The following is a 16129-nucleotide window of genomic DNA, read 5'->3' on the forward strand; positions in this document are numbered from 1 at the left end:
ACTTAGGCTGTGAACCATTCCACCTATTCGTTTAACTTTTGGTTAAAATTTGACACTTCGATGGTTATTTTCCCATCGTGGTTAAAATTTTACTCCGGAGCCGACCCATTTGAGTTTTGACGGATTGGTAGTTATTCGGAACGAAATGGATTTGGCGCCAATTTTCTCGCGAACAAAGTTTAACTATTGAACTGTCAAATCTAACCATGCTCCGGAGCAGGGTTATTTTTAACCACGGCGAAATAACCATCGAACTGTCAAATTTTAACTAAAAGTTAAACGAATCGGTGAAATGGTTCACAGCCTTAGAATTATCCGATTTACTCGCAACAAGTTGCATTCGACAGGGAATTGTTTGCTATTGAAAATGGGCCCGATCATTGCTTTTCGGAATTATTGAAAAATCATTGTTTTTTCCCACAGGTCCCCCTTGGAAAAAAAATCAAAAAACAATTGTTTTTGAATGGTGGCAAGGCAAAAATATTAAAAATTATCGAAAAAATGTGATCTATTCACCCAAAGAGCTTTTTTGACCTTTTCAAAGTGATTTTTTCAATATATTTTATAATGCACGAGAAAGGCATCATCACTGCTAGGTGGATTAATCTGGGTTTTTCTATAAAAAAGTGGTATTTTGTCCATAACTTCAGAGTCTGATCTGACCAATTGTCAATAGGAAATAATGGTAGAGTATCCTTCGTCGAATGCAACTTGTTGCGAGTAAATCGGATAAGGATTAAGCTTGACGACCCCTCCCCATGGCCACTGCGAGTTAGACCGGGACCATCGTCCCTAACCCCTAATCCCAAGGCGTCAAGCGACCCGTGCCGAGGGGATGCATGGCCAGGGGCGTGAAATAATAAGCTAGGCTTTTAACGGAGCCTGTGGGGTACCTGGGCACCCTCCACAGTAATTGTCCCTTACCGCGTCATGCTGGGCTCTGGCGTGGTGGACCTCTTTTCCCGAGCAACTCGTGGGACCAAAATGGAAAACCAAGTCAATTCTTCAATTAGTGGTAGTAGTGTAGGCGACAACCCCTTCGCAAGAGGTGGGTTGTTCGGGTCTCCGCCTAGGAGGCCAGAGGCAATAGTCGGCAGCTCAGAGCGCAGCGCCAGCGTGGGTCACTCAACCTTCCTCTCGGCTAGAAAAACGCCGGTAGGGGTTATTGACGGTCCATGGCTTGTGGAGGCGATGAACCGCAAACGCGATGGGGTTTCAGCCTTCGAGGTGGCGACGGAACAGCTGGACGCCATCATCGACTTTGCGTCATCGAAGCATAATATCAGCAAGGACCTCAAGAGGAGCTTGCAGAAACTTCGAAAGTCGATGCTGGACGCCAAGCTGGAGAGGGCGGTCGGGACGGCCAAGTGTAAACCCGTGAAATCGGCGGAGTCGAGGTCTACCCAGACTGAGGCCCAAGGATTCGCGGACTCGGGAAAGGTCGAATCGATCGAAGGCATGCCAGCGAAGACGGTGGTGCCAAAGTCTACCCATACTGAGGCTCAAGTATTTGCGGGTACGTCAGGGTGACTGCTCCAACGGAGCAGACACAAAAACGGGGAGATAGTCTCCAGGGATGAGCTCCCTGGGGGCCGCTCCAAAACGCGGAGGGTTACTACCCCGAACAAGGGTAGTGGGGCTGGGAAGAGGGGAAAGGGAAATAGAGGGGGATGACGCCTCCTGTACCCTGGTCAAGAACAAGAGGAAACCGAAGACGTCAAGGGCCGAAAAGAAGGCCCAGGCGAATGAGGGTAGCAAGAAGTCTAGGGTAGGCGCCAATCGCTCCAGGGGCGATGCCCTAGTCATCACGGCGGACGAGGCTAAGTACTTGGATGTTTTAAGGCGATGAGGAGGACGTCAAGCTCGGTGAACTCGGCGCCGACGTGCGTCGAATAAGACGTACCCGGATGGGCGAGATGATCCTCGAGCTGAAGCGGGGCGTCTCGCAAAAGGGCGCCGCCTACAAGAAGTTGGCGGAGGAGGTCCTAGGCGAGACGGTCAAGGTGAGGGCACTCACGACGGAGGTGAATCTAAGGGTTAAAGACCTGGACGAGATCACTGAAGTCGAAGAGCTCGTCACGGCACTGTGGCGACAGTGTGAAGTGGAGACGCCCACCGCAGCCGTTCGGCTACGGAAAGGTCCGGCAGGGATGCAGGTAGCATTGGTTCGGCTATCTGCAGCGGACGCCTCCAAGGTAGTCAAGTTAGGGAGCGTCAAGGTGGGATGGTCGGTATGCCCTGTGCGCATATACGAGCAACCCAAAGTTTGCTTCAAGTGCCTGGAACCGGGGCACAAGCAATGGGACTGCAAAGGCCCTGACAGAAGCAATCTCTGCCGACGCTGCGGATTGGAGGGACATAAGGCACAATGCTGCACGAACCCTCCCAATTGTTTGATTTGTTCCAGCAAAGCTGTGAACAGCAAGCACCCCATGGGGGTTCGATGTGCCCGGCGTTTAAGCGTGCTGCAAAATCAAAGTGCAGGTAACGCAGCTGGCTTGCTCGGCTTCGCCCGAGTGTTTGGTGTGCGCAGGTTTAGAGGAAACGGCGGAACACGTGTTGTTCGTGTGCTCACGTTTTCGTGCAGTGCGTGACCACATGCTTGCCACATGTGGTCTGGACACTACCCCGGACAACCTAGTTCGGAGGATGTGTAAAGATGAAGTTGGCTGGAACGCCGTTTTATCGGCTATCGCCCAAATCGTCTCGGAGCTACACAGAAGGTGGCGCGTGGACTCAAGGATGGCTAGTTCAGGCGCAAATAAGAGGTGGTCCAAGGGATCGGAGTCGGCTTCATGGGTCATACCGGTGGTCATGCTCTGTGGTCGAACTCGATCCTTTTATCGAACAAGTGGCCGCGCGAAGAACAACATGGTATCGTCGCTTTCGCGGCGTCGGTCAACCGGACGGGTTCCGAGCCCGAGGACGGAAAGGGGTCCTCGTCAAGGCTGGGGCAGGCGTAGGCCTCGCGTCGGCAAGTCCCTCTGTGTGCTGGCGAATAGGCCCTATCGCAGAAAGGTCAATTTGGGGTGCACGCGGCATCATCATTCTTGATACCAGTCGTGCAGAGGGAAGCAGGCGCGAAGTCGACCCTTCCCACCTTCCGAGGACATAGGGCGTGGTTAGGCCACCTGGAAATCCGGCAACGCGCTGGCACGATACCATGGTGTTTTTCTAAAAAAGTGAGTTACGATGTTCGGTGCTGCAAGGACACGCAGCTAACCTCGAGGGTGCATTGTGCACTGGCCCCCCTTTGAAGCATTACTTTCTGGTTGTACCGAAGGGACTATGGGCGGCGGTAATGGAAACGGTTTAGCGGGGCGGGGATGTAGTCCTGCCTCCCTCGGTGATCCCTAACCCCGCACTTCCTGGTCAACCCAGGATGTCTGTTGAGCAGGGGGCTCCATTGTTTAGGAAGAAAAAACCCAGATTAATCCACCTACAGTGAGATTTTGACCCTTCCTTAGTTATAAGGAATTTTTTTCCAGACTCCAGTATTTAAAACGAGATAAAACTACTCAGCCTCCCACGGCGATTTACCGTGAAAGTGACAAAATAATTGCCTACCCAAAGGCGGATGTCTTGGGTTGAGTGACAACTTAACGAATGATAACATACTGTACTTCATGCTGCCTATCTATAAGGCGCTCGTCGGATTGAATAACTATTGTGACATGGTTAGCAACTATCGTAACGCTGGTTGCATATATTGTACTCGTAATTTCCAGAGACCTCGATATTAATTAATCCAGAACTAACTAAATCAGTCATTGATCTAAGCGAAACTCAATAGCGTTCAATAATAACATATATTTCACCTTATGGATGCCTAATTTGGTAAAACTAAACTTGTTCAATACCTTAAAATGAGCGCGATTTTTATGGTAGTAAATTTCAGAATTCGCACACATACGCACACATACATGCATACAAGTGATCTATTAGTGTCTCAAAACATGCTCACATTTACTATCTAGCTTCTACTGAAGAAATTTTTGAAATCCCTTTCAATTTTTTCCTTTTTTCTTTTCTGAGAAGATTTTTTTGTACATGCTTCTATATGTTCCTCAATAAAAATCATTTGTTTCTTTGAAACAAATCAGAAAAATAGGCATAATTCCATATCATATCATTTGTTATAATTATATTTTCAATGTCAAAGTGAATTTGTTTAAAATACCATACATTTTATTTAATAATTAACGAGATTTCTTGATAGATTAATACTATAGATAGTGGAATATATAGATGAGCGAAGATAAATCCACTGTCTCCAAACGAACTGTCAAACGTGTCTCCAAACGAGCATGACGTCACGATTTCAATGGAAACGTTAAGGGCTGTAACGTCATATGCGCGTGTGCACGGGCAAAAAAATTGACTCAGCCATGCTTTCGCTCATCTATAGATTCTACTATCTATAATTAATACGTAACACACCTACGTAACGCATACAAAGTGAAATTATAGACACTTCCGAAGGAAGGGTCAAAACACACACACACATACAGACAGACATCACCTCAATTCGTCGAGCTGAGTAGATCGGCATATAACACTATGGGTCTCCGGGCCTTCTATAAAAAGTTTGTTTTTGGAGCGATCATATAGCCTTCACGTATACTTAGTATACCCCGCATAATAAAAAACAACATGTTATATGGTCAGAATCATTATTACAATGTAAGATATAGCTTCACAGTTTACGTTGCGGTTATCTAATACTTTTCGATCGATTACACACTTAGAAAGAGCTCAAGAGTTCGGTAATTAAAATCACCGAAAGTTTTCGGTAATTTAGCAAATTACAAATATTTCGGTATTTTCACTCGTGTTGACATAGCATTTTGCTGAACTTCGGTAAATAACGATATATGTCATCATTTTTACCGAAAATAAGCTAAATCTCAAATGACATCGACGAAATAACCGAATTTTCGGTAACGTTAAACGTCAAGTACTTAATGTTCGTTTCTGCGTGGTTGAGAGCAGGAAATTTTTTGTTTCAAATGTTTCATCCCACTTGCGATATTAATAAATTTGTGCTTTGAAATGAATGGTGATAACAACGGTGATAATATTCAGAGTGAGTAAGTAATAATTCATAGCAACACAGAACAATAATTTTGCTTGTGATAGCTTTTGTTTTTTTTTCTTCATGGTCTACCATCTCCTATAGTCGAGATGACTTCCGTTGTTCCAGGTGATGCCTGCTCATACACTGGTTACATGCTGCTGATTGACATTTGGAATGAGAAAATGTAGTTTTTCGGCCAATGACTCGATCCCTGATATTTTCCGGCGTCTGCTCAGTTCTGAATTGGAGATTCCGATGCCCCTCCGATCGCAAATGGCGAGGCTCTACTATAGATAGTAGAATCTATAGATGAGCGAAAGCATGGCTGAGTCGATTTTTCGTCCGTGCACATGCGCATATGACGTCACAGCCCTTAACGTTTCTATCCAGCTTTTTACGCTAGCCATAAATTTGGTAAGGGGTAATTCAACTATGACAGATGATGTGTACATTTTTATAGATTCATCCTAGTAGCCATGAATTTAATGTTTGTTTTTCGTTCTGTCTAACTTTAATTCATGATATTATGTTTTGTTCCTCCACTTCACGGTAAATAGCTCAAATTATATTTAATTAATAAATCTGCATTTTAGATCCAAAAACCAGTAAACCAAGCGAATCAAGAAAAAATGCCAATGCACTATTGAGACTGGCAATCCCGGAAGGAGTCGCCTCTAAGCCATAAGAGGCCAACAGATACGCTTTTCATCTCCTGGGTTTCAAACAACTGTAACGACGATGCGGGAGAATTTGAATCTGGAAACAAAAGCTTGTCACGAAAACTATCCTCCAAGTCCGATTAAATACTCTCTCTCTCTTGACTGTACAAACCCGTTTGTAAACGGGATCAGGATCGACAGTCTGACATTAGTAAGGCAAAGGTATTTTGGAAATGTTTTACAGTCCTTTTAGTGCATTGGCGAATGAGGAGTCGATGTTGGTGGCCACCCGCAACGGTGGCAAATATACACTACACTTTCCATCGGATTGTTCAACTTGGCACTGATAGTTTAAAAATATGTTTCTTATGATGCCAAAAAGAAGGATCAATCTGGGATTATTTTTGACATTGTGGATCATCCACTTTTTTCCATTTTTTCCAGAAGAAAACTTGCGGAAATATATTACCCCTCTACTTCTCCTCATTAACTTTTATTTTCCCTTTAATTTATTGCTGAACGTCTGAGAACGGCAATTGCAGTCTATACATTTAATAAACTTGGAAACTTAAAATTGATGAAGACACAGTAAAACAGTAAAGGGAAAGTGACATGAACGTATACAGCATGTTGAGAGCGACCATGTCTTCGTTAATGGATTTCATTCGGAGGGAGCGCCTGTACTTGTGAGCCGGCTCCACATCCCTGTACTCTTCATTCTAAATCGCTGTAAAGTCTAGCATAACGAGTGCGTGGTCCATAACTCCTAGGGATTTCTTGATTAAAAACCCCATGTTGGTTCCACCAAGACCCTTCGGTTGCCTACTCGTGCATAGCAAATAATAATGGTCGTTAACAATGTACAATCAGCAGCTCTTGCGTCATCTGAAAAAAACATAGACTATTTAAAACAACAATTAAGAATCACTTTAAGAAAACATTCGCTTATCTGCCGTTTCCATGTGATTGTTGATTACTGTAACAGAGCATACTTTGATGGAATTATGAAAATTATAGTGGACACGCCTAACGTCAAAAGGGGTGATTCAAAGTTTATAGCATGGCCTGCGTAAAAAGCTGGATTGAAATCGTGACGTCATGCTCGTTTGGAGACACGTTTGACAGTTCGTTTGGAGACAGAGGATTTATCTTCGCTCATCTATATATTCCACTATCTATAGGCTCTACTTCCTTCTTTGCATGTTCTATTCTAAACAATATTATATAATGTTAAACTGTCGACAATACAATAAAGCATTTTTTGAAATGTAAGCATAAATAGAATAATCTAATTTTTTATATGTTTTCGATTTAATTTTCCAGCGAAAAAAACAAAAAGCTATTTTACAGAAGTTCGGTGCTACGTTACCGAACCATCGGTAAATTTGACAATCTTGCTGTTCGACACATTTTACAGGTCGTTCGGTAATCGATTGGTTTACCGAAGTCATTACCGAAAGTTCAGCTGTTGAGAATTCGGTAAATGAATTACCGAATTCGGTAATTTTTTCGGAGTGTGTATACACTCAACTAATCTTTCTTAGGGACATCATAAGCCTCATCTTATGAAGCGAGAAAAAATAGAAGAATTTCTTTTTCATTGAGCCTCTTATGATAATTAGTTACACTGTTATGAAATTCATTTTTATAGAGATGAGTGACGTTTAACGCTCGCACACTGATGTGCAATTCGGCATGTGTAAATACATGTTTGTTTTCCTTCTGCTCATAACCTCAAAATTGATCGAGTCATCACAATGGTTGCGAAGGAGTCAAAAAATATATGGAAATTTACTCATTTTTACCCAAACTTTGCTGAGTAGCACCATCTAGGAGTGTTTGTTTTCCTTTTATCGCCACTCACACATTCGGACGTGAGAATCTCAATATCTTATAAATTTCATAGAAGTTGTTTATAGGAAAAAAATCATAAGAGTTGTCTTATAATTTTCATCACTACTCTTAATGTGAAAAACTCATAAGACAATTCTTATGAAATGAGAACTCAACATTGCAGACTATCCAGTTGACGATAGTACTTTCCCATTGCAAGTTTGTTCGACGATACACAACGAAGTGCACGGACATCTGCCCATCAAAAAGAAAATATTATGTATCTTTTCTCAGATCGACCAGTTGTAGGTGTTTGTTGTTAATTGGAGGATCAGGAAGGTGAGTAAATGTTTTCTCTTGATATGATTTTCTTTTCTTTTTCACGCTTCTAAGATCATGATTCATATATTACAGAATCCTGTTGACGTTGACCAGCTCATCGATAAGAACGTGTACCATAACTGCTCGACAACATCACTAAATGTCAACATATAACATGCTGTCTCTAAAATGTTCTTTATTTCCTGCATTATATGTCAACATTTTATCATACTGTTGAGCGAAAATTTTGCACGCGAAAACAGACGATTTTTTATGGTGACATAACTTAACAACCTATTCAACATATTGTTATTTGTCAAATAACCGTACCACAAACTGTTAAAACTTTATATGAGATTGTTCATTTACAGTTGTCAACAGTAGAGGATACTGTTGTCGACCGCACGGGAAAATATCCATGTACAGTTTGTAATTATGCGGGACGAGAAAGGCAAAAATAAATTATTGTTTCGTGCTTCAAGTTGTATCAAAATTCAGATTTTCCCAAAATAGCATTTGTTACGCTTTACACATAGGGGTGGGGGTACTTTTGAAAAGTGTTACAGATTGTTACGAGGGGGTGGGAGGTTCTTGAAAATAACGTTTTTCGCGTTACGTAATATTTGAACAGGCCCTTTCCAGTCAAAATTTTTTATTCGCTCAATCGATGCTTTGGCTTAAAGACTACCTTACACCTCGGATTTTGATTCCCGTGGGCCCCCTTTAAAATACACGGGGACCAAATTCCAATGTACCCGAATAAAAAAACCCGCATAATTGTGGACTGTTACATAACTGTCTCCTATATAATTCAAAACCATTCCAAACAATACTTGTACAACAGTACGAATAATCTATCGCAACAATACGTCTACACTACCCCAGATTGTTTCAACAGTATGATAAATGGTATTTCATCAATTTACAATATGTGGAAAGGGCGGTTAAGTTATGTTACTATAAAAATCGGTCATTTTCTTGAACAAAATTTTCCACATGTTATACAACATAATGTTGAGATATCATCCACTTTAGGAGATTCGAACAATAAGTCTTATTTTGAAGTTATAATTGGAGCATATCAGGAGAATTTGTGCAACGGTACCCCTTGCGTTTAATTATTGCTTTAGATAATTATTTTCAATTTCTTTCAATTTAATAATATATGACATCTTTATACAGATTATTTCCAATCCTTTATATTGACAATTTAATTATAAATTAAAACCATTGTACCATTGGTACTTCGCGTACCTGAAAGAATAAAATAGACTCCATTTCGCGGTTCTCAGCCTCTTTTCCAGCAACGCCTATCTCTACCTTCCCGTAGTGCTGGCCGGAGTACGAAATCGAGTTGAAAATTTGGTATTGAACTGTATCCTAACCATAATTCCAAATCCCTGCACGGAAGAAATAAACTACCCAATAGTGAGTTTAATTCACCCAACCTCGAACATCCGCACGGGAAGCCAAAATTGAGTAAGTATGGTCGAAGTAGTTTGCCTTTACTCCCATGTTAAAAAAGTACCCATTATTTGCCCAAATGTAAGTTTAATTCACTCAATTTCGACCTCAGGTAATAAAACTCAAAATTGGCTTCCCGTATTGAACTGGCGTCGTTGAATTATTAGCTCTTTTGTTTTTGACAACAGAAGAAAGAGTGGATGAAAGAGAAGAGAAAAAATAACTCAAAAATAAGTTTAAAAAAAACTCAACGCTGGGTACTTTTTTTCTTCCGTGTGGCGTTCGATTATTCAACCTCACAAGATACGGTTGTGTTACTCTGGGACGGGACTTGCAAAGAGGAAAAAATGTAACTTCATCTGCAACCAGCAAGCGCTGTCACGAATTGTCAGATGCAACCAGCACCTTTTTGTGTGAAAGTATTGGTATCCCTCGAAAAGTATTCCGAATGATTTTATTTTACGAGTACTTTTTCACTTTGAAAAGTATTGTACAATAGCCGGACAGATTATTATTGAACAGTTATAAATAATGTTTTATTTCCGATAGGAAAATCTTTATAAAAATAAGTTTACAAATTCGTAAATTGCAAACACGTTTATTGTTCTCAGAAGATTCTATCCGGGATTTAGGTGAAACACTCAAGGAAACAGTTGAGAATTGATGATCAACTGTGATGAAAAGAAGAACAAGTGTCAAAACAAGGAAAAAGAAAGCCGTCTTTGCAGGTCTCGTCTCAGGTGTTACTGTGCTACTGTTAACAACCCATTGTTAACACTCCAAATAATCTAAACGTTGTTTCCACCTGAATTTTCCGGTACATTTTACGTGCACACGTTGCTGCAAATGCTTCAGAAAATTCAGGTGAAACTTACGTGTCCGGTGAATTCTATCCAAAACTCAGGTAGAACTCACCTGATTTTCACGTAGAATGAGAATTCTATCGAAAAATTAGGTAAAAGTTACGTGAATATCAGGTGGAAAAAATCTACGTACTTTTTCAGGTGGAAACAACGTGCAGATTTTTTTGGGTGAACGAGTCCCAGAAAACGCAGAAAACGGTTTCATTATGGTTGAAACTTTACCCAGCAACAGTTAGCTTATAAGGCCCTAGTAACCTTTCTGCTTATGGTTTTTAGTGGAACATTTACCGTGTTCAGTGATGTTCTTTTATGGTTTAGAATTATGCGGATACCCCTATTAATGAAATAATTCAATGCTGGTTCGAAAGCTCGAATCCTTTCTAAGAAGGTTTTACTGTCGTTGCCGGTACAGAAATGTCAAATATTCGAGCAGTTGGTTTGTTTGTGTTTACACTCACAAAAAACTCCTCATTATATTCATGAGTTCACACATGGATTTTTGCAATGGGGGTAGCAAAATGGATTCCATAGTTTCGACACATATATTCCATGCGCCCACATGCATTGCATGAGTGTTCACCCATACTATCCATGTGGGTCATAGTATCCATGTGTGAATTTGTATGCAATTAAGTATGTGCCGACACATGATATGCATATTTCAAAATACATGGATTTTTGCCATAAAGTATGTGTCGATTTTCCTGAGTGTACATCTGTTGAGAATCACAAAACAGCGTGTTCTTAGCTCGAGCGGTGTCGCGCGCTCGGTATCTCATTCCACCGTGGAAAATCTCCCCCTCTGTGTATTTATCGCATCCTTATATCCTTTCTGACGTGCATCCCGGCTGGCAGTGCTGCAGAAGGACTGCATATATACAAGTACGTGTAGCCGTCGTCGTTGTCGTCCTTTTCGGTCGCATATTCACAACAGATCGGGACCGTGCAGGAATAAAAAGTGTTCTCGTGAGTATTGGTTTTCTCGACGGTCGGTGTGTGTTGTCCCGAACTGGAATCCGCGTTGCTCCTGTTCCTATAAAGTCCTTGCGGTACAGTGTGTTATAGGTACAAGTAGGGACAAATTACCTGTTATGGCATAAATTCATTCTGATCGAAATGACCGAAATTTCTTGAGAATGTAACTTTGTAACGTAACTAAAATACTTTGTGACCCTCAAAAATTTCCTTGTAGATAATGTGTCGAGGAATGTTAAATCCATTTGCATGTTGTGAGGTAAATGTATCGCCTTGATCAATCACAAAAACGTTTCAATCAATAGTCATAACAGGCACCGGTACCCTACATAGAAAGGACCCGACTCCGGTACATGTACGCTTACGCAGAGATTTTTTTCCTTTCTATTTTTGTCCTATTGTAGGATTCGCATTCGTCGTCGGCCAGCAGGGGGAACAATCCGTGACTGGTCGCGCTCGTCGATTCAATCGTTCTGAAGTTCAAGTGGAAGTAAGACGCGATTTTCCGCGAGTCCCGGTGCGTGTGTTCGACGACGGGTCAATTTTTTTCTGCTGACTGTTGGATATTAAGCTTCTGGGGTTGCTGTGGCCGCCAGTGATCAAGCTCGCGGTGCTTTAAGTAGAGTGATTCCTAAACAAAGTGCACCCGGAAGAAGGTGAATGTGTCCTCCCACGGTGCTGGAGAGAATTGATCAAGAAGGATTCAAGTGAGAAACGATTCCCGAATCGGACGGATTAAGTCGTGTGCAACTTGCAGCAGTGACCACTGAAAGGTGCAAAGGATAACGAACAAGAAACGGCCGTATCCTAGAAAAGGGGGTGCCGTGTGCTTCACGCAAGTACCTAAGAGACAGGGGGAAAGTAAACAAAAACGCGACCGAATTGCAGTGAATCGGCGGCGAAGAGTGTAACCCGAGGCAATTTTGAAACCGAGCGGCTAGGAAGAACGCACGCGGCCAGAAGATGGTACAGGTAAGTTGGAATGGAGTTTTTTTTTCGGCCGTTTTCGGTGGATGCGTTTTCATCAGATTTTTTTTCCTGCGTTGCTGCTGGATCCTGGTCCAGTGGCTGCGGGTTATATGTTCCATTAATGATTACGCGTGAGGGATTTCATTACGTTCTGGTTAGGGAGAGAATTCCTCGTTTGTCCGGGTAGGTCAGGCACGAAAGGGGGAAGAGGGATCTGCTTTTATGATTAAAAGTGCGTTCTTTGCTTTTAAATCAGGGGAAGCGTGTAGCTAAACTGCGTTGTTTTGTTCAGTGGAACGAACATGCTCATAATTGTATGTACCATGTCATTTTTTGACACATACTAATAGAAGATATTCTTGTTAAAATGTAGCTATTTTTGAATACACTAATAACGACTTTGGGCAGGTTGGGGATAGTTTTATGACGAGAGATGTCAGTTAGAAAAAATGAACAGCGGCTTAACATTTCGACGAAAGTAGCACGTATGTGATTTATCTGTTGCAGAACGTTGTAATATATATTTTTATCAAAATAACTGAAATGTTCACACGCAGTGCAGACTTCAGAGTCAGTGACGATAAACCCTTTCTTAATGTATCGTTGAGGTGAAATAAATTTCAATAAACATGTTTAGTTTCTAAATAGGAATTAAAATAAAAATTTTATTAAATTTTCAGATTTAATCTGAAAACTTCCAAGCTTGTTTTCTCAGCTTGATCAAAATGTTACATTCGCGGATTTGACCCGAGATATATGTTTTACCTTTAATTCCATTTATAAAACACAAAGACATTCCCTTATATTTTTGCGGTTAAGGTGATTATACAATCAAGCCAAGTGGTGAATTTCAAATTCACCACACGATTTTCTACCCCTATTATCAAAAGTTTAAATCTAGCGTAATAATGTTTGTACAATGCTGAAATTAAAGTCGATTGTTTAGCATGAGTAAGCAAACGATCTACGAATGTTTCATCCTCATGGGCGTTGAGGTTCTCTCAATTCGTGCTCTTAGAAAATCACTAGAAAAAGCACGTGGTTTCCAAGATGGCCGTTTTGTGGCTTTATTGTATAACCACCTTAAACAATTGTGTCAATATGTCATCGTGATATCTGATCTTTTCCAGTTGCAGTTACAAGTTTTAGTAGTCCAACAAAGAAACCCTTACAAATCCTCAGTCATAAATAATCAGTCTATTAGTCATTATAGTCTAGTGTTTAGGCCTAATCCAAACAGTTTTTATAAAAAGTCTCTTTCAATATTTTTCAGAGTATTCAGTTGGAGTGGTTTTGCGACGAAGTAGTTTTTCCATCAGTAGCGTTTAAGTCATGTTCCCATCAATAAAAAACTGTAAAACTTCATTCAAATACTTAATCATCAATCGCGAGTCAGTCTTCATTAAATTATGTTGGTGTATTTATGATATAAGAAAGATGTATCTTGATAAATTTGAGTTCCTGACTATATTTCAAATTTCCAGCACTGCAGGAAATCAGATTTTATACAAATTTATTATAGCAACATTTATCCAATGGGGCAAATAGCCGCTTTGACACTTTTTATTATTTTATTTTATTATTTGGATTTGCTGCGATCGCTGTCTTTAATGGCCTTATAATGGCCTGCCTTGGGATCAGAGTTAGTTCCAGTGCTGGGCAACTAATGGTATCAGTGCGAGCGATGCTGCATTCGTGGTGATCTGATCCCAAAGATGGTGTCGACAAGGAACAACGATAGTGAGTTGTTGAAAAAGATCCATGAACTCGCCATCCCGAGCACAGAATGAAAACAAACTGAAAACTTATTTTGATATTTTGATACTTTCACTTGCAATAACAAATTTTGGTGACCATGTGGTCGAGTTAAAAGTAACATCAAAAGTTGAGAACTAAATGTTGTATCCAAATAAACAAAGTGATAACAATTTTTGATATCACGGAAAACAAAAAAAAACTTATTTTGATATCGGGCATTTTTTCTACGGTTTACATAATGAGTTTTCATTATGATATTGACTATATCGAGCAAAAACAAAAAAAAAATACTTCAATTTGATATTATTTTGATTCATATAGTGATATCAAAATACTGATACTTTATTTAGTTACTCGTTTGATCGAACACATATTATGCGATATCAAGATTTAGAAACTAGATTAGTTATTATTTAGTTATTTTCTATAAGTCTCCATATCAGAAAAATATCTTCAGAGACGAGCCAGCCTCGGACTGAAAGTCTCTTTAATAAAGCCAAAAAAAAAAAAATATCTTATTCAGTACCTATTTGTTTTAATTTATTTGAGATGATATCAAAATAAGGAAAACAAAATTAAATTTTTATGCCAAATGGCTCTAAAATCATTATGACTATTTTTCTTTATTATGTCAAATAGTCTTTATGCCAAATGACCCCTGGCTATTCAACTCGTTATGCCAAACGGACTTATGCCATATGGAGTAGCCCCGTGACAGTTACACTCCTGCCTCTGTGAGTTGCCGAATCAGCCTTGAGCGACAAAAGCCTCCCTTCTTCTACGCAATCCAGCTTCTTGATAATATTGTTCCGATTGATATGCTCAATTTTCAATCCATTCTCTACTTGGCGATAGATATGGTAACTGTCCTATTTTGGACCCCTAGAGGAAGTGCATTCCAATATATGATTATATCTATTGAAATACAGGTTTGATATGGGCGGAAATTACACCATTTCAAAGATGAAAGTCTTATTTATGAAATAGAAATTCAAAATGAGCTTCAGTTATTGATAAATCACTGAAATTTGCCATTTTCTGAAATGAAAATATTCTTCGTTTTGGACAGTGCAACATATTTTGGACCCCCAAATGTACACATTTTGGACACCCCCAATTTAGTCTCTTCAAAGTAGAATTTTCAAAGTAGAATTTTTCTTTACCCTGGTCAATTGAGCCGAAGCCAAGTATTATCTTTCGATTGGCATGCATCAATGAGAAGACTCCTGCGTTTTAAATTCACAATTTCGACAAAAACTTATTGTGTACGTTCTGAGATTTTCAGTGATGTATACTTTTAAGCGTAACGCTTTGTGACGCTCGCCTTCTTGAACAATCTAATTTCCTCGAAATTTCATCTAAATATCGCTTTTTTGCGCGGGAATCCAGTGAAACAGATGCTGAACAATAGTTATTTCCTGAAGTCAATGGGGGAATTAGCAGCGGCATTGTTCTTAGATCAGAAATCAGCAAATTGTCGCCAGGAGGGTCCAACATGTGTAGGGGTCCAAATCAAGTTGGTTACCCTATCTTCAATACCAGGTTTTTCAAAAACGTTGAAAGTGAACCCTTCGGCGATTACCATCTTGACACATACGGTTTCGAAAAAAAAATTCCTATCGATTTGAACTAAGGTCTTCGGCATGGTTAATTCTTCACAAAGATCCAATTCTTTCGCGAAGGCTGCGCTGTATGCATGAGTATCAAGTGACGCTTCATGTTACTTGTTAGAATTGAGAGTTTATGATTGTTAAAGACTCTTCGCATCTTATCTTTTTTTTGTTGCCAGACATTTCCGTATGATTATCCAACTAGGAATAAATTCAAGTTTATATCACACCACACCTTAACTTTGTCTGTGCCTTAACTAGCTAGATTTTTTTTTACCTTTCATCAACAAATAACAGAGAAAACTGGCTTCCCAAATGCAACGGATGACAGAGAGAACTGCTTCGCGTTGAACAGTGTACTGTGATCAAACAATCTCATAATTTTGAACACGAACACTGTGCTCGTGTTCAAACACTTTGAACAGAACATGAGTACCGGGTGCAGGATATACCTTTGTTCAAGTCGGCGATCTGTAAATTATAAAAAAGTAACATGCGCACGAAACTTTGGAGCATTTTGGAATTCTTCTTTATTTCCTTATGGAAGTGCAAATGGTATGATCCTAAAATATAGAACGGGGAACAATCACCCAGTTGTAC

At 40.3% G+C, this 16129-nt stretch overlaps 1 protein-coding gene across 3 annotated transcripts in view; it reads left to right on the plus strand.

Moving 5' to 3' along the window:
- Positions 1-10936: 10936 nt before the first annotated feature.
- Positions 10937-16129, plus strand: part of LOC134212721 (neuroguidin) — a 139390-nt gene continuing 134197 nt past the window's right edge. The window contains exons 1-2 of one of the 3 annotated variants that reach the window (XM_062690808.1): positions 10937-11266; positions 11597-12164. In XM_062690808.1, the coding sequence (XP_062546792.1) occupies positions 12156-12164 (9 nt within the window). In that variant the 5' untranslated portion in view covers positions 10937-11266; positions 11597-12155. The remainder of the gene's footprint in view (positions 11267-11596; positions 12165-16129) is intronic. The other 2 variants (XM_062690807.1, XM_062690809.1) reach the window with 2 other exon arrangements.

This window comes from Armigeres subalbatus, chromosome 2 (genome assembly GCF_024139115.2).
Source record: "Armigeres subalbatus isolate Guangzhou_Male chromosome 2, GZ_Asu_2, whole genome shotgun sequence".
NCBI classification, from domain to species: Eukaryota; Metazoa; Arthropoda; class Insecta; order Diptera; family Culicidae; genus Armigeres; species Armigeres subalbatus.